General features: G+C 47.9%; 1 protein-coding gene across 3 annotated transcripts in view; it reads right to left on the reverse strand.

Moving 5' to 3' along the window:
• Positions 1–1482: 1482 nt before the first annotated feature.
• Positions 1483–22210, reverse strand: part of MAP3K9 (mitogen-activated protein kinase kinase kinase 9) — an 86522-nt gene continuing 65794 nt past the window's right edge. Inside the window, exons 6-13 of one of the 3 annotated variants that reach the window (XM_054449024.2) lie at positions 21288–21528; positions 18976–19098; positions 17176–17329; positions 14900–14968; positions 13325–13437; positions 12696–12737; positions 11479–12282; positions 1483–9803 (exon numbers count right to left, since the gene is read on the reverse strand). In XM_054449024.2, coding sequence (XP_054304999.2) covers positions 9319–9803; positions 11479–12282; positions 12696–12737; positions 13325–13437; positions 14900–14968; positions 17176–17329; positions 18976–19098; positions 21288–21528 — 2031 coding nt within the window. In that variant the 3' untranslated portion in view covers positions 1483–9318. Of the gene's footprint in view, positions 9804–11478; positions 12283–12695; positions 12738–13324; positions 13438–14899; positions 14969–17175; positions 17330–18831; positions 19099–21287; positions 21529–22210 lie in introns of all 3 variants that reach the window. The other 2 variants (XM_054449023.2, XM_054449025.2) reach the window with 2 other exon arrangements.

Raw genomic sequence — 22210 nt, forward strand, 5'->3', positions numbered from 1 at the left:
AAACCCCATCTCTACTAAAAATACTAAATTAGCTGGGCATGGTGACGTGTGCCTGTAATCCCAGCTAATGGGGAGGCTAGGGCATGAGAATCACTTGAACCCGGGAGGCGGAGGTTGCAGTGAGCTGAGATGGCACCACTGCACTACAGCCTGGGTGACAGAGCGAGACTCCGTCTCAACAAAACACAACAAAAACAGTATGGCACCTTTCCATATGGCACCAGCAAGGAGATTAGTCAATTTTTCATTTTTGCCCAGTGGGCTTTACAAAGGTTGTCCAGATCCTGGTCAAACTAACCTCAAGGCTCAGCAAAAGGTCAGCCTTGCCCTCACAATCCAAGCATCCAGCACAGAACCCCACCTCGGAGTCACCCCTCCCCAGGTGTCAGAGAAAAGAGCAAAGAGGTCAGAGAGAAATGAAAGGTTAAGCATTCACACATGAGGGTGTCTGAATATTTAAGTTCAGAAGTCATTTTCTTCCACATGTAGCTGAGTGATGAAATAGAGGATTCAAGCAGTGAAGAATGGCCTCAAACAAGATTCATCCTGTCTGCTTTTATCCTCATCCCCACCTAACACAAAATCATGGAAAGTGAGAGCACAAAGGCTGCTTTGTGATCAGCTTGCTCCAGAAGAGGCCCAGAGAGGTTAAGTGCCTTGCCAAGGTCACACAGCTCATGAGTGCCATTAAGAGCATCAGAGCCACAAGGAATCTGTGACTCATAGCCGGCAAATCCTATTCACATGTCTATAACTCCATCTGTTTGTCCTCTTAGCTCCATTCACAACTTCACCAGGAATGTCAGCATGGTTCATTGTAGGGAGTAGGAGACAGCACATATTCACAAGTGGCTCTGAAAGCCAAAATCCACGAGCTGTGTGAAAATCAACTGTGAGCAGAGACTGCACTGTTCAGCACCATCATTCACAAAGGCCCCCATGGTCCTGCTGGAGGCTCCTAGACCCTCAGAGAAGCTTCTCACCCACCTCCTCTTTTCTACAGCATTTCCGTCTTTCTCCAGTTCTTTCTTTCCTACATATGAAAACTCCCTGGAAACAGCTCAGTTACTTGAGCACCTGCAGGCTGGAAACAAAGGAGAGAGGCTCATGGCCTTCGGTTTAATTAAAAAGAAAAAAGAGGCCGGGCGTGGTGGTTCACGTCTGTAATCCCAACACTTTGGGAGGCCAACGTGGGTGGATCACCTGAGGTCAGGAGATCAAGACCAGCCTGGCCAACATGATGAAACCCTGTCTCTACTGAAAATACAAAAAATTAGGTGGGCGTGGTGGTGGGCGCCTGTAATCCCAGCTACTTGAGAGGCTGAGGCAGGAGAACTGCTGGAACCCGGGAGGTGGAGGTTGCGGTGAGCTGAGATTGCACCACTGCACTCCAGTCTGGGAAACAAGAGCAAAACTCCATCTCAAAAAAAAAAAAAAAAAGAGGAAAGGATGAGTTTACAAAGAACCACAACAAACCAGAGGTAATCGTTATAAGTTTTATTCAAGTCTCTGTGTGCTCTGGCGTTGAGACCAGGCTGAGATCAGCATTACACTGTAATACAATAAGAGGTTTCGCCATTGAACCAAGCCTGCTTGGCATCCCTAGTTAACAATTTACAGTACCTCGAAAGAAAAAAAAAAAGCCAAAGGAAAGAACCTGATAAGTTTCCTTTAGCACTTTTTCATCTTTAAATATTGTTGACAACATACAATAACTTAAATCCCAAAGCAAAGTGGGAATTCAAGGACACAGGGTCAGGACACATGAACAAGACATTGGAGCAGAGAAGGTCTAAGGATAAAAACTAGTAGCTAATTACAGAGGAACCAAACACATACGTGAACTTTCACTTCACCTAGACTTAAAAGCCCTAAGGGGGAGGAAATATCCCAAAGAAAGCTTTTCTGTGAACTAAGTAAAACCCATCTCCAATTCCTTTCCTTAATCCTCTACAAGCCTTAGACTATAAGATATCTGGGTTTCGGTGGGGAGTGGTTGTGGGTGAATGTGCAGGATGAGTAGGGAGGGAAATCAGAAAGTGAGCAAGTTCATCACCTCCCTTCTTTGCTACAACTGTGTATCAAAGGCATGTGGCTCAATGTGACAAAAAGGCAAGCCTGACCTCAAGCGCCCAGAGAGGAGACACAAGCTACAGTAAGGCTTCCAAGCTCAAGAGACTGAGAGAAAAGTGAGAAGCTGGAATGAAGAGCAGCAACAGGGCACCTGCAGGCTGGAAACAGGAGAGAGGCTCACAGCCTTCAGTGGTATTGGGAGAAGAGCTACAGAATTGACATGTCCAACTCCTGTGTGCTTCAAACCCCTGGAGTCATGGAGAGGAAACAGGGAGAGGAAGGAAGCCAGCAGCATTGAGGATGTCAGCTGAGACGTGCGAGGGTTCAAGTCCAGTCACAGGCAGATGACAGGTGAGCCAAGGACACAACTCCTCCTTGGGCAAAGGGCAATCTCAAAACCTAGGTGGACCTGAGCCAGGCCAACTTTATCTCAAGAGCTTCTAAGTAGTGGTTTAGAAATGTGCTCAGAGGAAAAAGAGAGGTGACTTTGGAACCAAGCAGATCAGCAACTTGCTTCCTAGCTGTGTGACCCTGGGCAAATTACAGAGCCATCAGAGCCTTGGTTTCCACATTCTTAAATGGGGGTAATACCCACATCCCAGAATTATTGTAAGGAGTCAAAAATTATATATATATGAATCACTAGGACAGCACCACCCCCCACGTGGAAAAAAATTAATGATTTCTTATCATGCATTATTCGTCTTTATAACTAGGCCAGGATACATCTTTGCCTCACTCTGATGGTGATGAAGAAAAGAGCCAAAGCCAGCATGGCATCTGAACTGGAGGTAGAGATAACGATGAGAATGAAATAAAGATGACAGAGGATGAGGAGGGTGGTGGAAACGATACTAGCAGACAGTGTGATGGGCCAAATTCTGAAGACTCACTGTGCAGGCACAGAGCTAAGGAATGTGGCTCTTGGCATGCCAGGGAGTGAAAAAGCCTCCATTCACTTTAGTCCCTTCTGAAATCTGGACAAGAGAATGAATGAAGTTCATTCACTTCTGGAATTCAAACACGTTCCAAAGAGGTTTAAGATGAGAATCTAAAGGAGCCTCTCTGCCGTAATCACTTCCCTTCTCCAGGGAACACACACACACACACACACAAGTGCCCTCAGGGCTGCAGAGCCAGAAAGGCAGCCAGAGAACACCAAGGAAATGTCACACCCAAGTGTAGATCCAAAGTTAAAAGCTCCTAGATGTTTCATTGCTGTAAGTCTACACACTCCTATTTAAACGCGAGCACCCCCAGAGAGCTGCTGCCTCACTCAGGACCTGAGGGGAAGGGCAAGTAAAAATTTAAAACGTATTTCACAGTGGTACCTAAACCCCTCTCACAGGTCCAGGTGAGGGGCAGGCAGGGCTGGGTCTAGAGTGGAATGAGGCCCTCACCTTGGGTTAAAATTTAAGGGGGTGCCAAAAAAACAAACAAAAAAAAGAACCTCAGTAATCAAGGTAAATCATATTGCAATGCAGTATTTTTTAAATATCAGAGTTATTGAAAAATTCCACGATGAATACAGTATCAAAATTTTAAGTCAGGCTTTGTCAGGGTTGGTGTCCAGGTGTGAAGGATCTCAGGAACGGGCAGCATACTACTTCTGAAACCTGGCCTTGGACCTCAGTGAGTGCAGGGCAAGGAACACCATGTCCCTGGGGCCCTCACTCCCCGGGGCTGCTTTTGTGACTACTCTGACCTCTGGGTTCAGAATGCCCAGACGTCTATCCCTCATGTTCTGGTAGGAGAGGCCTGTCTGTGCACCCCTGGAATGGTATTCTGCTGTCCAATGCTGAGACACCTAACTAGTTAGACACCTATCTCGATAGACACCTATCATGTCCACATCTGCCAATCAGCCTAGTAAAACTAGGTGATGAGTGCTTTCAAAGAGGGCAGGTCAGACCAGACAGGTAGGAAGATGGGTCAGGGGAAAGGCGGGTCTCTTTCCAAGGGTTAACAAAGAGAGATGTGGAAAAGCTCAGCTCCTATAACTAGCTGGGCCCCAAAGCTCTTCTCTCTATCCAGCTCAAGGCCCAAAGCAGGTTCCCTGTAGGGGATGGGGAACCACAGGCAGTAAGAATCAGGAAGGACCAGTCCTACTGGCTCCTGATCATGGAGTGAGCCCAACATGAAGAGCAAAGCCAGGGCTCCCTAGGCAGCCTACAGAGGCCCCCGTACTTCCAGGGCCCAAGACGGGAAATGGATGAGGAAGCGGGTGGACATGACTGTCAATATCTCATCAGGACAAAGTGAGAAAGAGCAGTCTGAGAGGAAGTCCATAAGAGACTCACCTGGCCTGCACGGCTAACCATAAGTCCCGGGCTGAGTCACGATAATTAGGCACCTAAGCCCTGTTAATTAGCCTTAATAGGCAGGATTTCAGCTTCCTCTTCCTGCCTTCCAACACCAGCACCTGAGTGGTGAGCACCCACCCAGGTAGCAATGCCAGGGAAAAGCCCAGGACTGAGGTCCTCTCCAGAAATAGCAATGGATTTTCCTTTCACATGTGAATTTTCATTAATTTGAATTCCTAATCTAGGAATACGCTGATCCGACAGAAGAGATGCATTTGGTAATGCATTTCTAACAATAGTATACCTTGACAAAGACAAGTCATTCTCAGACCTAAAGCCAAAGAGAGAGGCAGGTACATTAGGGTGAACCATATGAAATAGCTGATATTCGACTGTTTTTGATGTAAAACCATACATATATTTCATACACACGCACACTTTTCTGCACCAAGGGAAGCAATCTGGCAAGGCTGCAGTTTCTGTGCAGGACTCATGGCTCCAGGACCATACATCTGAAAGTTAGAAGGGCTTCAGGAGAGAAAGTAGATAGCATCGTCCCCAGTTCACAGTAGGCTTCTGAAGTCCAGAGAGGGGAAAAGATGTGTGCAAATTCACACACCCAGGAAGTAGGCAGCTTTTATCACCAGGTTCCTGCCAACACGGTTTCAACCCCAAGGTGTGCCATTCACAGCCATCCAGTCTTCAGTGCCCTCTGCTCTTTGCTTTGTTAAAAGTGAGCTGGATGAGTTAGGATTGCTCGGGAGGTGTCTCCTTCACACTAGGGAAGGAGGAGGGAGGGAGGTCTCCAATGTGGGGACCACAGAGGCAAGAGAGTTCATGAAAAGTCAGGTCTAGATGTCCTTGGGGTATCTCATTGTGTCCCTGAGCAACAGTAGCCTGAGGGAAAGGGGGCTTAGTGACCATGACACATGTCCCAAGAGCAAGGGGACCCTTTTCCAAAGATTCTTCCAGGAACTGGGATGATTCCAGGCTCTAAACAAATCAGACTGATGACCCCAAGAAATGAGAGACAGCCAACTGTCACTCTGATGTTGCTACCAACCTCCCTCTCTCATTTCCTTCTCTGTAAGACACAACCTCCCTCTCCCATTTCCTTCTCTGTAAGACACAAATGGTGAGGATGACATTGGCAGACAGCGTCAGACAAGTTAAGTGGGGGAATTAGGAAAGAATGCTTGTCAACACCAGGTGCTATATAAATGCAGCAGAAGGGCATGGGCCTGACCGGGGCCCCCATTAGTCATGCTCAACCACCTCCAGATCACTCCTCTTCCAGAAGCCAAAGGACGAAAGAAAAGGCAAGATCCCTCAAGGCAAAGGTGATGAGAGCCACACTCTCAACTTCAGCAATTCATCCTGTATAGATGAAAGAAGCTTCCTCTAGGAGCTGACAAGGAGCTATGGTGTTTCACTGACCTTCTCTGATACATACACCCAACTCCCTTGAGAGGAAAGCATGTGATGATTGCTTTTAAAGGAAGGAAATCTGAGAGGGGCTAAAGAGACAAGCCTATGGCCACACAGCAAAAGCAGAATGGGGAATGCAGCCAACCTGTTCAGTTCTGAGCCCAGTGGCCTCACTCAGCAATTAGTCCAAGCCACTTTTTCATTTCTCTTCACTTGAATTTTCATCTTTAAGCATTTACCCTTCTCTACTAGCAAGGGTATCAAATGTACAAGGAAAATGATGTCATTTTGCAAAGGTCAGGAGGAAAAGTTAGCACTATTCTGAGTTGTCCAAATGTAAGATATCATTGTTGCTATTACTGTTACCACCAGACCCTAGGGATGCCACAGGATGCCAAGTGAAGAGGATCCGCCAAAGCCTCTCAGAAATAACACACAGATAACTGAGGTATCTACTCAGCCTCCTGGCAGCAGTCTGGATCCCCAAGAGGGTCAAAAGGGGATAATCCGAATCAGCGGTAGGAGCTGAAGAATCCAAGAAGCAGGAGCAGAGAGCAGTATCTGTTCCTATTACCATCTTCCATGAAGTGAGCACCTGCCAAGAGCAGAAGGAATGTGTCTTTGTGCAAAGGCAAGGCAGACGAAAGGGGGGCCGGCTACTGCCACTCAAGTGGCTTCATCCACAGCTCCAGGGCCTGCTCCCGACCAGGACCACAGAACAAGGGAACCTGAGTGAACAGAAAGCCACTGAGACCTGCTAATACTATACAGATCCTTAGCCCATCTCCAACCTTGCCCCACTGAGAGAGTGCAGCAGTCAGGGGCCCATCAGAGACCAGGTATGTAGGAGTTGAGAGATGGTAACTGTTCCTTCTTCATGGATGCTCACAGTAGCACCTTTGGATAACCCTGCTTTTGATTCTTTCAGGTACAATTATTTCCTTAGCAAAGACCCAGCCTTGCTTTATCTTTCTCCACAGTGGACAAGTAAGGATGGCACTCAACCTCTCACTCAATGGCAGGTGACCATCATTCAGTTACACTACATCAGTTACACTACATCTAGAAAGATGGCTGCAACCTACCACAATGGCAAAAGTTAAAAATGAGCAAAGGAAAAATCTCTGCTTCATACCACAGAGCACTGTGTATAGGCAGCATGGTTTGGAGGGCCACAAGAGAGCCATTTAGTGGAGCCAAGGATATACAGATGTGTTCATGGTTTAGCCTGAGGTTATGGAGGGCCCGGGGGAAGGAGGCCACAGAACAGACTTTTTTTTTTTTTTTTTTTTTTGAGACAGAGTTTCGCTCTTGTTGCCCAGGCTGGAGTGCAATGGTGCAATCTTGGCTCACTGCAACCTCCGCCTCCCAGGTTCAAGCGATTCTCCAACCTCAGCCTTGCGAGTAGCTGGATTATAGGCAGGTGCCACCATGTCTGGCTAATTTTTTTGTATTTTTAGTAGGGACAGGGTATCTCCATGTTGGTCAGGCTGGTCTCGAACTCCCGACCTCAGGTGATCCACCTGCCTCTGCCTCCCAAAGCGCTGGGATTACAGGCGTGAGCCACCACGCCCTGTCAGAACAGACTTTGTATGTACTTCTCCCCATCAAGAATGAAGAAGAATCACTTGGTTGGCTGGAATTGCTGGTAAGATTCACATTTTTTCCTCCTAGCCCAGGAGTAGGGGAATGGGGACAAAAACAATATCTTACATATTGGCTTCACTGAACAAAGAGAAGGACACAGAAGAGAAGCAATAACAAAACCTTGGGCAATAAAACCAGTAGCGCCTTCCCGTCCAAGACTTGGTGGGCCCCTTGCTCATAAAGCAAGGAACAAGGTCACCCCTTTAGTGATCCCCAAGGCAGGACATCTATCCCAGTTATAGAGAAAGAGCAGTGACCAATTCATCACTGTTGCCAGCTGCACATCCAGGCAGCAAATGCAAGGAACCTGCTGAGTGACCTCCAAGACAAAAGACAGTGGAGCAGCATTCAGAGAGTCTCAAGGGAAGAGGGGAATGACCTTGAGACTCTACTCCCAATCATCGTCATCCCCACATAAAGACAACTGTTCACACATAACACAGGAGGCCTCAGAGTAGTGGCATGGAGAAGATATACACGAGAAAGCTTTAGAGGAAGCTCAACATTCAAGTTATGGAAACAACTTCCAGGAAGGTCAGGGTTGGCCTCTGCTATCCTTCCTACTCAGCTCATGGTCCAGAGCCCAGCATGAGGGGCTACCTGTGCACAGGCCTTGGTCAGTTTTCAGTATGGGGGACCTAAAGGTTATTGTTCATCAGCGGCTCCCTGGGCACCCTATAAATAGCACTTTGCCACATGCATTTACAGAAGGTACTCCTGCTGGCTCCATTTTACTTCCAGGGCATCACAACACGGATGGCCCAGTTGAGAGTGAATTCCCAAGTCCCAATGTCCAGGTGGCCATATGGTATTCTGCTTCATAGCTGTTCTAGGGCATTGTGGTGATATCTAATAACCAAACATAACTGAAAGCCCACAAACTCCAGGGATTAGAGTGAAGACTAAAGGAAGGGAGTAACACATAAAGTTCAGACAACCAAAGGAACAGACAGTGGAATTTTGTCTCTGACTTAGAACTGGCACCAGTGAGTGAGTCCCCCAAGAAACTATTCCTTGGATGAGCAGATGATTGTATCCAAACCTGGTCTGACGAGGTCCTGACCCCAAGTAGCTAGATGGGTACCCTCAACAGTTGCTGGTTTGTCCTTTGCTGAGAGTTTCCAAAAAGAACAAGGACAACTTCATGAACCTCTTCATTGCAACTTTACTGTATTTTTCCTAACATCCCCGTCTCCCTGTTCTCACTGAGGCAGTTCCCCTTTCCACCTGTGGGCTCAGATAAATAGGTGGGGCACCTGGAAGTGCAGATAGGTAGTGCCAGGTCTATCAAGCCCTATGACCCCACACTGGGCCGCCTTGCTTTCAGTCTTCCTGCTAGCATGAAAGGGCTTAGGACACAGAAAAGCTCCTATCTCGAACCAAGCCAGATTCCCATTCCTGGGTGTTGGGGGACAGTGGAGGAGGAGCAAAATCAATCACAGAATATCCAATACTGGTGTTTGGGAAGCTGAACTCGGGGCTGACAAAGGGACCCCATGACAGCTCTGCGCACACCCAACTGGCTGAGGAGAGGGAGCAGCAGACAGATTTGGCTGAGTGACTCTGCAGGGTCACTCTAAAGGCAAGGAAGACTGTGGAGGGTGGGGGACATGCATGCACCCCTCCCTCCCCTACACAGCCAGAGCTGATGGCCACAGCCCCTCCAGTGGACACGGGTAGAAAGGCCCTGCAGGGCAGGAGACCCTCTGAAGTGGCCCTGTTTCCATCCCTTCCATCTTCAAAGTGCATTATCAGTGCAAGAAGTAGGGCTGGATCTCAGGGGGTCCAACCCTGAGAAACGGCTGTGCCCGCCAGCTCCCCTCATCTCCGCCGGCTGTCCCCCTTGCCCGCCCCAATCCTTTTCATGCTAAGACCAGAACTCCTGCTGGATCTCATAAGGGGCAGGCCTGTGCGTGTTCAGTTCCGCTCTGCACAGCGGCACGGTGCTATCCTGACTCTGCCCCTCTGCGTCCAGGTCCAGGAGTGTCCGCTCGGTTGGGGGCAGTGGCCCTGCCTGGAACGGGAGCAGGGCTGGAAGTCCAGGCCGCTCCTCTACAGTGCTGCTACTGCTAGCAAAGCAGGAGTCCAGGTTGCTGGGCGTCTCTGTGCTGGAGCTGTTGGCTGGGGAGGTGCTGCGGGCATGGCTGGGGGACACAAACCACCAAGGGTCCAGCCGTTGCCGGTTGGCAGAAGGACGCGGCCGAGGCAGAAACTCCAGGGTCTTGGGTCTCTCCAAGGTAGAGTCCTGCTGAGTGTTCCAGCGCCTTGGGGTTGGGGGGAAAACCACATTGGGGTCAGGGAGACGGGGGAATTCACCTGGGTCTCGGCTGGGACTGGGGGTTTTCAACATTCCTGGTCAAAAAGACAAAGGGAGAAGCATCAGATGATGCACCATATTTCGGGGTTAGATATCCGCTACTCCCCCCCAAAACCACCATATCCCTGTGCACTCAGGAGAATATGAACCACCAAATGTTTGTGGAGCACCTACTGGGAGGCACTGGGGATACAGTAGTGAACTAGAAGGCCATGATCCCTGTATCTGGTAAGAATAATAGGACATTTGGGGGTCACATCTGTAATGAAATAACTTAAGGCAGATGTTGGCAAATGACACACAAGCTGGCCACCTGTGTTTATAAACAAGGTTTTAGGTGGAGTACAGTGGCTCATGCCTATAATCCCAGCACTTTGGGAGGCCAAGGCAGGAGGATCACTTAACCCCAGGAGTTCAAGACCAGCTTGGGCAACATGATGAAACCCCATCTCTACAAAATTTTTTTGCAAAATTAGCCAGGCATGATGGTCCATGCCTGTAGTCCCAGCTACTTGGGAGGCCGAGGCAAGAGGATCACTTGAGCCCAGGAGGTCAAGGCTGCAGTGAGCTGTGATCACACCACCGCACTCCAGCCTGGGTGACAGAGTGAGACTGTCTCAAAAAAAAGAAAAAAAGGTATACAATAACATTTTATTGAAACACAGCCACATCCAGTGTCTGCTTTCCCACTACGGCAGCGTAGTTTAGTTACAACAGAAACTGTATGGCCTACAAAGCCTAAAATATTTACTATCTGGCCCTTCACCAAAAAAGCTTGCTGCCTCCTGACTTAAGGGTGTGTCTGTTCATTTACTGCTCATCCATGTAATAAACATGTGACGGGAACAGAGCTAGGTATCAGAAGTCCAAAGGTGAGTAATGTAGGGTTTCTGTTCCCAAAGAGGTCACATATCTGAGTATAACAAAAAACAGGAGGGCAGGTCAAGCCAAACAGCTAAGTACAATTGTTGCTGACACTTAAATCTCATTGAAAGGGTATTACCATCCCCCCTTTTCCTACTGGATTAGAGGCTGTTTCCAAGTCAGACTTAGGTCTTCCAGGGAGAAAGAGATGGTGACAGGAAAGAGATGGTGACAGGAAAGAGTGTGTGTCCCCAGGTGTCAGATGTCAAGGGCAGTCATATGCACAGGGATAGCAATTTGCCTGGACTCATCTCCACGCCTGAAGAGGCAGGTATGAGTCAGGGGTGAGTGTTGAAGAGTGTGATGAATGGGTGGAAGCCTGCCTTCTGAGTGTGTGAACTAATGCTATAATGAGAGGCAAAATCCCAGCTATGTGGCAGAAAATACCACTCCACATGCAGTGCAAGATTCCTTCCTGGAAAATGCATCATCCTCCTCAGGGATTAACTAGAAGCTAGACTCCTGCCCTTCCTGTGCCCTGAAAACACTACCCTACCCTAAGACTCAGGGTCTGGACATTCCAAAGGAGTCCCAGGTCTTCTGATTCTTCCTAGAACCTGCCTGTCTTCTTTCAATCCTCAGGGAAGACCCCTGACGCATAGGTCAGAGAAAAGTCAGCCAGCCCTGGCCGCCTCCCTGATCCCAGATCTGTATTTCTTGATTGGCTAAGAGGAGGAATGGTGTTCACTCAAATCCAGAAGTGGAAAGAGAAAATGAGGCCTGCAAACATCTTCACTCCCTGAGGAGGCACAAAGAAAGGAAAGAGAAAAGGGGAAGAAGACTCACCTGCTCCAGGACTGGGGCTCAACCCATTGCTGGAGGGGCTCCTGCTGGCTAGGAGAGTCTCTGGCTTAAGGGCCCCATCAGAAGGAGTCCGCCGGTGACTGCTGGGCTGCGAGGGGGCGGTGAGGGTGACATGGGTGGGAGTCAGAGATTGGTTAGGATCTCGTTTGAAGCGCTCTACTCGGACATTGACCAGGGGGTTGTGGGTGCATGGGCTCAGGGGAGGGGCCTCGACTGGGCTGACTGGCATCTCATACACGACAATTTCATCGCTGTCGGAGCGCAGCAGGGAGCGTGTGGAGTTGCACTCGGAGATGGAGGAGAGGGAGAGCAGCGTCAGGGAGGCAGAGGGATCTCCTAGCAACAGCATGGGCTCTTCCTTCTTGAAAAGCTTTCGGGATGGGGGGCTGGTGCTCCGACGAGGACGGCTGGACCTCTGAAAAAGACCCTCCCGTCTTTTCTTCTCCTCCCGGGCTGGTGGCTCAGGCTCCTCCAGGGGAAGCAGCTGGCACTTGCCAGCTTCCAGCAAGTCAAACCCTAGGCCTGTGGCTGCCAGAACAGCCCCACAGCCGAGCAGAGCCACCTCGCAGCGGCGGTGGTGGGCACCGCCCCGCTTGAGGCTGTTGGTTGGCGTCAGCTGAGGGGTACTCGTGGCCGAGTTGACTGGGGTGGGCTCCTCATGGATTCCATCACTGGAGGGGCCATCCCCATCCTCTCCACGAGGGAATGGGATACAGAGGTAGGACTGGCTGGGTGAAGGCTGTAGGCGACTCTCTCCACTCCCTGGGCCTTCACTGTCCTCATCCTCTGTGAAGATGACAAGAGCAGAAGAGAAACAGGAAATGGAAATGAGGTGGCAGGAATAAGAATCTGGCCCTTTCCCCTCACCCCAGGCCTCCTGTCTCAGTCTCAGGGACACAAAGGTTCAACGGTGTGATGAGCAGGACATGGAATTGAACACTGAACCAAGGGGGCTTTATCCACCCACCAACACAGGGAAACCGCTCTCCATTCCAGAGCCCATTTCCTTAGAGTAGAATAAAAGATCCGCTAATTTGCCATTTCTTTCATAAGGGATCTGTGATGGTGACTTGGGTATCCACTTGACTGGACTGAGGGATGCCTGCATGGCTGGTGAAGCACAGTTGCTGGGTGTGTCTGTGAGGCTGTTTCCAGGGAGACTAAGATGGGAGTCAGGGGGCAGGGAGAGGAAGACCCACCTTCAATGTCGATGGGCATCACCCAACTGGCTGCCAGCAAGGCTAGAACAAAGCAGGCAGAAAAAGGGGGATGCTCAGTTTGCTGAGCTTCCTCTCTCTGTTTCTCCCTTCTGGAAAGGGACACTTTTTCTCCTCCTACCCTTGGAAATCAGAGTCCAGGTTCTTCAGCCTTTGGACTCTCAGACTTGTAACTGAGGCCTTTCAGAGGCTCTCAGGCCTCAGACTGGGAGCTGCACTGCTGGTTTCCCTGGTGTTAAGGCTTTCAAACTGGGATTGAACCACTCTACTGTCTTCCCTGGGAGCCACACTACAGGCTTTTCTCATTCTCCAGCTTGCAGACGGCCTATCATGGGACTTTGCCTTTGTAATTGTGTGAGACAATTCTCCCTAATAAACTTCCTTTTGGTTCCTATTGGTTCTCTCCCTCTGGAGAACCCTGACTAATACCGGCCCCTTAACACAGGTGCAGTATGAGTTTCTAGAACACTGAACATTCTAGAACAAAAACATTCCCAATGTTTCCTCCATGAAGCAGTACTAGGGGTCCTTAAACGGTCCTAGAAGCTTGGGCAAGAATGCCCCCAGGGAGCAGGGAGACAGCCAAGACTCTCAAGAGGAGCTATGCTTACCCATCTCCATAAGGCTGGTGAACCCTGGCAGGGCCGGGCTACTCCTCGGGCCCTTCACCAGGTTGGGGGCACTGGACGACCACTGCTTATATCCATCTACCAGGGACTTGAGGCTGAATCAGAGGAAAAGAGGAAACTGTCAGAACTGGTTACCTTCCTTACTTGACCCTCAGCTCCACGGGTCTATGGAGACGTTTCTCCCTGCCTCTTCATTCTACCAAAGAACCTTGGAGTACATACAGGCAATGACTCTTACCAAGCCCACCTGCTTCACAAACAGAAATGCACATGCTCCAGGGAAGAAAAGGGCAATGACATGACCCATCCCCCTCACATGCTGCTGTGGAACTGTAGAAAGAACTAGTGCGCAGGCTGGCAAGCAGACAGAAAGAATAAGGATGGCCCTGCTGGCCGGGGGTCTTGCCTGAGCCCATCTTAAGAGAGAAGCACTCAAAGCAGACACTGGACACAACACATTCATGGCATGACAGTTACTGTGATGCAAAGACCTGCGAAGCCAGGCAAGCACCGGGCAGCCGAGCTAGCAGAGGTGGACCAGGCTACTCCACATAAGGCATTTCTCAGGCTCTCCTTCCAAGCTTTATGGCATGCTTAGGCAACTTTCAAAGCCATCCCCTTTTCAAAAGGAAAAATCAACCCACAAAGCTGCACCAACCCAGTGCACTGTGGGACAGACCTATGTGGGTAGTGCACAGTGCTGAAGCAGAGCCCTTGGTCTGTCTGGGGGTGGAGAGACAGAGGACAGGAGCTTGCTTTCAAATCCCTGTCATCAGCCCATATGGAAAGCCGGTAACTCTCCGAGGATACAGCCTGGGCACCCCACCAACCACTTTGTAGGAGGGGGGAACCAGACGCCTAGAAGCACTGGTCTTTTCCCCAGAGGACAGTAAAAGGGAGGATTGAGGAATCTGTGGGCTATGGTTGCCCTGGAAATATTGGGATTATGACCAGAGTGGCTCTTTTTTTTTTTTTTTTTAAGGCTAGGAAGAATCATTCAACTAAAGACCACTTTCCCCAAAGTCCCAGCCATCTTGAGAGAGACAGAGGACCAACTTTTTCCCTGTTCAGAATTCTGTTTCAAGTGCTATCAGAAATACCAGCAAATTAAAGTACATCCCAACCACCACTGGTTTCAACCAAAATACAGTCAGAGATAAGCCTGCTGCCAAACCCACAGCCTGGGGCTTCCAACTGAGACTCTCGTAACATCACTTCCAGCTCTGGATCCAGGAAAATCCAGATTAGTAAAGTCAAAACCAGTGCTGAAGACCAAAGGATAAACAGCCACATTATCTAAGCCTCTCTAAAACCAAGAGTGCCAGGAGTATCCTAATTGGAGTGGTCAGTGGAATGAAGAATATGGTAAAATTAGATCAACACAGGAATTTTCCCAAGGTGCACAATGGTACTGCTTAAAACAAAAACAAAAACAAAAAAGTCAGTTCAGCCCTGGCAATAACGAGGCTTGATTCTACAGGGTATTCTGTAAGAACAAGGAAATGGAAGGGAGATTGTTACCAGGACAGTTGGTGAAAGGGTGAAGATGAGACTCACCCCAAGTGGAAATGTGGAGATTCTGATGGGGTACTTAAACCATTAGCTTTCTCACGTCTCTGAGGGGATCTTCAATGAATAAAGAGAATCAGTAGCAGGCAATGGAGGGCACATCCAGCTCAGCCTCTCCCACACCAAAACACCCAAGGCTGGACTCACACCACATCGCCAGCTGCCTTCCCACTGTCCAGACACAAAGCCCACACCATGAAAGAATCTTAACAAGATGGTCCTGTTTAAGCCAAGACAGGCCCAGGACGAAGATCCCTGGGCAGCTGCAGCACAGTTGCAGGGGGCCTGTGAATCCATAGATACCCAAGCAGTCTACAGAAGGTATGCATGTTTTGGACAAATATGTATTATTTTTTAAAAGGATGAGGATGCAAAACTCACTTAATATTACTGAATTCAAAATGACTTTTGTTCATCACGTGTTTTCTTTAGTCAAAAGGTACTAAAACCAGAAATATTATCACATAGAAGCTCTCAAAATTTCTGACATTAAAGAGGTCTTCACTCAAGTCTGGATAGAATATACTTTTATTTCTTCAATAGGAACTAAGAATCATGAAAAGATTAAGTCATATATTTTTTAATTCCTTCAAAAGTTTGTAAGGAAGAAGAAAATTCCAAAGTTAATATTTTGCAATGTGAAATAAAGTTAATTTACTAACAAGACCAAAAGAAAAAAAATATTTAAATCAAGAGACTCAGGGTGACTGAGTTTCTCAGACCCAGCTCAACCCTACTCTAGCCCAGAGCTCAAAGGACAAACTGGAGACCTCTTGCTCCTACAAAACTTAAGAATCTGCCATCCCCCAAGGATTCCATCGCTGGATTCTTACATAGCTGAGGTAGTTTGCCCTATATATCTAAACTTTCTGCTCAAAGGTATCTAGTGATTTACAAAGCCTAGCTTCAGAGAGTCAATCCTTTATGAATCAAACTGTTATTTTTACCTTCAGCTCAGATCTGACATGGGAAAATCATAGATTTTGGACATGGAATCTTAGTATTTAAAGGATTACCAAGGCCACTTGCAGGTCAGGGCACTTGTAAGCCTAATATTCAACCTGAGAAGCTCTGTAGAAAGTCACTAAAAAATGTGGAAGGAGACTGCTGGCTATCCTCGCACTTATTTAATAGAAACATCAAGAAACACTGTGCTAGCTTCTAACACCAAGAATATGAAGTATAAACGGTTCCGTCCATTCTTCAGGTATGATGTAAAATTGCATGAGAAGCAGGAAGTGTCATCACAGCTAATATTTACATATGCTCACTATGGGCCAGCTCATCCTCTCTGCACTCACAAAGATGAACTTATTTGGTCCGTGCCTCAACTCCATGAGATGGGTACTAATGTTATGCCATTTACAAATGAGAAAACATAACGTCACACAGCTAGGTGTGGTGGTGCCAGGGTTCATGTCCAGGCAGTTTGGGGCCAGAGTCAAAGATCTTCATTACTACACTATGAGTGCCTTGCCTGTGAAGAACCCAGGCTCGGGGGAGAATTTGACCCCCAGGCCTCAAGTCCACAAGTGAGAACACAAGCACACTCCAGGCTCTTAGCCCCCTTGTGCCCTGCCCAGAGGAGGCCGTCATACATGGCAGTGTGGCTGTGGGGTGAGATCTGAAAGAAGTTCTAGCGGCCCTGGAGTTGTATACAACTGTACTACCAGGGCTGGGTTATTCTGCCTGCCCCTGCTTCAGCATGAGCCTCTAGGCAAGAGAGTCCTGTTAACTTCTGCTCTTTCTTCTCTTTCCTCTGCTTTAAAGCTGGAAGAAGAGCCAGGTATAAGCAGAACACTCTGGCAGAACTTTTTACATTTGGTTAATGCTTGGGCTACTTGCTACTCTGAGTAGAACGCCTTCAGGGGTTGGCAAACTATAACTGGTGGGTTAAACCCTGCCCGCCACTTGCTTTTATAAGGTTTTACTGGAACATAGTCATGCTCGCTCATTTACATGTCGTCCATGGTCTCTGGCAGCTTCTGTGTTCCAACAGTGGAGCTCAAGAGTTGTGACAGGGCCACAGGAATCACAAGGCCTAAAATATGTATTATCTGGCTCTTTATGGAAAAAGTTTTCCATGCCTGTCCTAAGAGGTTCCAGGAACTTGGAGGGTGAAAAACTGTTGTAAAGATCAAGAAGCTTGTAATTTCTCAGAAAGCAATCAAACACACGGCAGAGAAAAAAAGTTATTTCATATCCTATGTTTAAATGGTACGTCCATCTTCAAGACAAAGAATTTCATGTCATCTGGCACTTACCCTTCATCTCCCGAGGCAAGCTCCTTCTGACCAAGCGTCCCTGGCCCCCATGTCCGTCCCTTCTTCTTTGGGGCCCTCTTCTCCTCCTCCTCCCCTTCCTCCTTCGGGACGACTGAGCTCCTGCCCCAGGTTTTGCTGCTTTCACCTGGTGTCACTGTGAATCACAAGGGTTGGACAGGATCTAGAAAATGGACAGACAGGGCTCCCCCAAACTAGCCTCTACACCAACAGACACACACACACATTTGGAGCTGCAGGGAAGTTAGACCTTATCAAAAACTCTGTGCCCAAGTGGACCCTTCCAGGAAAGTAATGGAGTTCTCAGCCACCAATCATTTAGCTATCTCAAAGTACTAAACATGGAAACACTTCTTCAATTTTCACAAATCCAATGTAAAGTTAGAGCTTAGGCCAGCCAGACATCAGAGTTCCAAACAGATCTGACTTAACCTGTTTTGTTGGGTGGGATTGGGTAATGAGCAAATAAGGAGGCAGGTAAGGGGGGAAAAAAGACAAGGGGTAAGGAAGGCATGGAAATGCAGAAATCTTGGAAAGAAAGGGTTGGGAAGAAAATGAGGAGTTCAAGGTTATGGAAAAGGAAGTCTAGAGTAGGAGAGGGGGAAGGAACAGGCCTAGAGAAAGACAGATAAGAGAGGAGGAATATTTTTCTGACATTAATACCTTGGAGCAAGGGTTGAGACCCAAATGCCCCAGGGACTGTGCTTATATCATAAATGAGCAAACTAGTTACCAAAAAACAAGGAGTTGAAGGGGCTGAGGCAAAATATGGAGTATATGGAAGCTGCTATTAGTGCCAGCCAACTGTAGCCACATGAAAAAAGAAACCTACTGATTTGATTGCATTTTTCAAGGAAAGCTAGAAATCTTGGATTTTTCTTTTTTGAGATGGAGTCTCACTCTGTCGCCCATGCTGCAATGCAGTGGCGCAATCTTGGCTCACTGCAACCTCTGCCTCCCGGGTTCAAGCGATTCTCCTGCCTCAGTCTCCCGAGTAGCTGGGACTACAGATGTGTGCCACCATGCCCAGCTAACTTTTTTGTATTTTTAGTAAAGGCGGGGTTTCAGCAAGTTGGCCAGGATGGTCTCGATCTCCTGACCTCATGATCTGCCCGCCTCAGCCTCCCAAAGTGCTGGGATTACAGGCATGAGCCACCATGCCCAGCCAAAATCTTGGATTTTTAAATAAAATCTCTCTGTCTTTAAATCAGGGAAACTAATTCATTCACATATAGGTGTATATTCACACACACACACACACACACACACTTACATGTATGTGTGAGTATTTTTTTTAAGCAAATACTGTAGCAAAGATAAAATTGGTCCAGATTTGGCCTATTATAAAGTATATGGCAAATTTCCTTAGGACCTACACTTTGAAAAAAAACCCTTCCTTGGGAAGTGTGGACGAAAGAAAAACAATGATGTCCCAAATATGGCAAAGAGTGTGCTAGGTTCTTAGACCAGGTAGCAACCTGTATCTACATCACACACTGGTTTCTAAATTGCTTTGCAAACCACTAAAGATCCCATTAGTACCCACAAATCCCTTTGCTGATATGTGACTAAAAGGTAGAGGGGGCAGTAGTAAAGTTAATGGAGAGAGACAAGGGAGAGGGCTAAGGGTTTGCGTACATATGTGCATGTATATACACATTGTCGAGGAGAGGTGGCAGAAGTTATGGATGGAGCAAGCCTGGACCAGTCGGTGGCTGGACAGAGCAGGGGACAGGTGCCCCGGTGTGTTCTGGCCCCAGCTAATTTGGGAAACAGTCTCACACTGGATGGCTCGAAGGCGAGGAATGATGGTGGGGCTTGCAGGAGGACTGGAGCGGCTGTTGATAAGACTCTTCCTTTTATCCATGGTGGGGGAGGCCTGCACCGTGAACTTGTGCTGGAAATCTGCTTGGGGAAAGACAAACACGTGTATGCATTAACATTTCCCATAATTAAATTCATATAAGAAATATGACATTCCTCAGCATTCTTGAGGGACAGGCCCCAGTTTCCTGAAAAGCTCTTTGTTCACCTGGGAAATGTTCTCTTTTAGAATCATCTCTTTTTCCCAAGGGACATGGGGAGATGAAGGTATAAAAAGACGGAAAATTCACTGTGTAAGTGAACTTCATTTGTGAGCTTCATAAAGCTGTCTATATAATGAATATAGTTCAAGCAGTTATGTATTAAGAATAGCTGTTTAGCTCCTGAGATATTATTGATTATTCTAGGAAATTTAACTTAAAATTATTGGTTTCACATAATCTATTATCAGATAGATTTGGTCCTCTTTTCTCAGGGACCGAAGCAGGGACACTGATTCTTCTCACTAAGTGCAGGCAGAGCAGGGTATCAATGACTAGCCCTTGTGGGAACCTAGGGCAGTGAGGGAGATGGAGCAAATGGCTCCAATTTGGACACATTCCAAAGGAAGTTACAGTACAGCATAAAGAATGTAAAACTTACAGCTCTGAATTTCTGAGTTTCAGTCTCCTCATCTATCAAAGAGGTAAAATAAACAGCTGCTGCTTGCACCTATGTCTCCCCATTAGACTGTGATCTCCCTGCAGGTGGGAACTATAGCTTTTCTATCTGCATCCTGGCATGCAACAATATGCTGACACATGCTAGATGCTCAAGGGGTGCTTAGAGAGTCCATGCTGTCTGAAAAGGACAAACAAGTGTGCAGCAAGGAAACCAGCAAACATGGCTCATGAACATATTCACTCAACTGCATGGAATGAGTTCCCTTATCTGTACTTAATTAAGCCACCATTTTAGTGCTTAACATCATCTACTCCTGCCCCTATTAGACCATTCTTTCTTTGTTCCTTACACTTTTTTTTTTTTTTTGAGATGGAGTTTCACTCTTGTTGCCTAGGCTGGAGTACAAGGGCGCAATCTCGGCTCACCGCAACCTCTGCCTCCCGGGTTCAAGCAATTCTCCTGCCTCAGCCTCCTGAGTAGCTGGGATTACAGGCATGCACCACCATGCCCGGCTAATTTTGTATTTTTAGTAGAGACAGGGTATCTGCATGTTGGTCAGGCTGGTCTCGAACTCCCGACCTCAGGTGATCCACCCGCCTTGGCCTCCCAAAGTGCTGGAATTATAGGCATGACCCATTGCACCCGGCCTGCTCCTTACACTTCTAATAAGCCTGCTTTCTAGGGCCTCATAGACTTAGAACACAGTGAATATCTTTATCTACATCAACACATTTTAGCATTCAGCTCCCTCCATGGATATATTACACACCACAAAGATTCTAATTACTAGTTTCATATTTCTTTATATTTTCCCCAAGGCTGCAGTACAACAAATGCACATTTATTCAACTGATGTGTGTGTCTGAAAGGTCACATGTAAATCTTATCATGTAAATTCTCATACATTAAACCCAGTCTCAACTGCACTCAGGGGACTAATTAAAAAAACGTCAGCCAGGCGTGGTGGCTCACACCTGTAATCCCAGCACTTTGGGAGGCCAAGGTGGGTGGATGACTTGAGGGTGAAACCCTGTCTCTACTAAAAATACAAAAACCAGCTGGGCATGGTGGCACGCGCCTGTAATCCCAGCTACTCGGGGGCCTGGAGCAGGAGAATCGGTGAACCGGGGAGGTGGAGGTTGCAGTGAGCCGAGATCTTGTCATTGCACTCCAGCCTGGGCAACAAAAGCAAAACTCTGTCTCAAAAAAAAAGAAACCTTGAGACAAGTTATTTTGCAGAGCCAAAACTTCTCGTGTCTCACACATGCACACCCTGGAATGTTTTCCCCCAACTTCATGTTTCCTTCTCCAGGTTTGCCTAAAGTGAGATGTGCCCCTGTGAGCCACCAGGCTTCTAGCAGCCTGGACCTTGCCGGGTTGTCCTCACTTCATATTCTGTGTTCACTCACATGCAACAATTTCCCTGGAGTAGGGTAGATTTTCAACATGCCAGTCTTTCCACTGAACAGAATGGCCCATTTAAAACAGGCTGGAGTTTGAGCCCCAGGGTGTCATGTTTCCAACCTCAGTCCCGAGCTCCCACAAACCCTCTGCCACACTAGTTCCTTGCCCTGCTCCCACTTCCCAGCCAGTCCCCGGCCACTGACCAGAAGGGAGGCTGATGCGGTTGCCGTCCTTGAGCTTCAGCCGGCTCTTCCTGAACTTGCCCTTGCGTTTCTTCACCCGGGGCTTCTCCTGGCACAGCTGGTGGATGATGATGTTGAGCTCCCGTTCCAGGATGTCAATCTCCCGCTCGGCCAGCTCCTGCTCCCGACGCCGCAGCAGTTCCTCCTGGTTCTTCTGCTGCAGCGCAGCCCGTGTCAGCTCCTCCTCCCAGGTGCGAAGTTCCTGTAGGATGGGCAGAACCATCAGAGTGCTCAGTGCAGAGGGGCTCTGGGGTGAGGCCTGAGAGCTCCCAGAGGGCTCATGGTGACCTGGAGAGCTCTCCTATGATGCTCAGTGAAGAGAGAGGACTTGATAGCTGGTAAATGAATATCAGACCACCTTGAATGGTGGGGAAAGGAAGGCTCAGAACAGCCATACTGAGGGGACAGTCAGAGAAGATAAAGCCATAGGCCAAGCCCTAGAAATGGGGGCTAAGAGTTTCTAGTTGCTCCTTCCTTCTTCATTAAAATTGCCTGTGATTTACATATATATATATGTTTGAATAGAAAATATAATCATGTATTTATTTACAGACTTGGTTCTACTTTACTTTCTATTTTTTGAGACAGAAACTCATTCTGTCACCCAGGCTAGAGTGCAGCGGTGTGATCTCAGCCCACTGCAACCTCTGCATCCCTGATTCAAGTGATTTTCATGTCTCAGCCACCGGAGTAGCTGGGATTATAGGCATGTGCCATCAAACCTAGCTAATTTTTTTGTATTTTAGTAGAGATTAGGTTTTACCATGTTGGCCAGGCTGGTCTCAAACTCCTGGCATCAAGTGATCCATCTGCCTCAGCCTCTCAAAGTGCTGGGATTACAGGCGTGAGCCACTGCGACCAGCCAAATTTTTTCTATTATATAA

This window comes from Pongo pygmaeus, chromosome 15, assembly GCF_028885625.2.
Source record: "Pongo pygmaeus isolate AG05252 chromosome 15, NHGRI_mPonPyg2-v2.0_pri, whole genome shotgun sequence".
Lineage (NCBI taxonomy): Eukaryota > Metazoa > Chordata > Mammalia > Primates > Hominidae > Pongo > Pongo pygmaeus.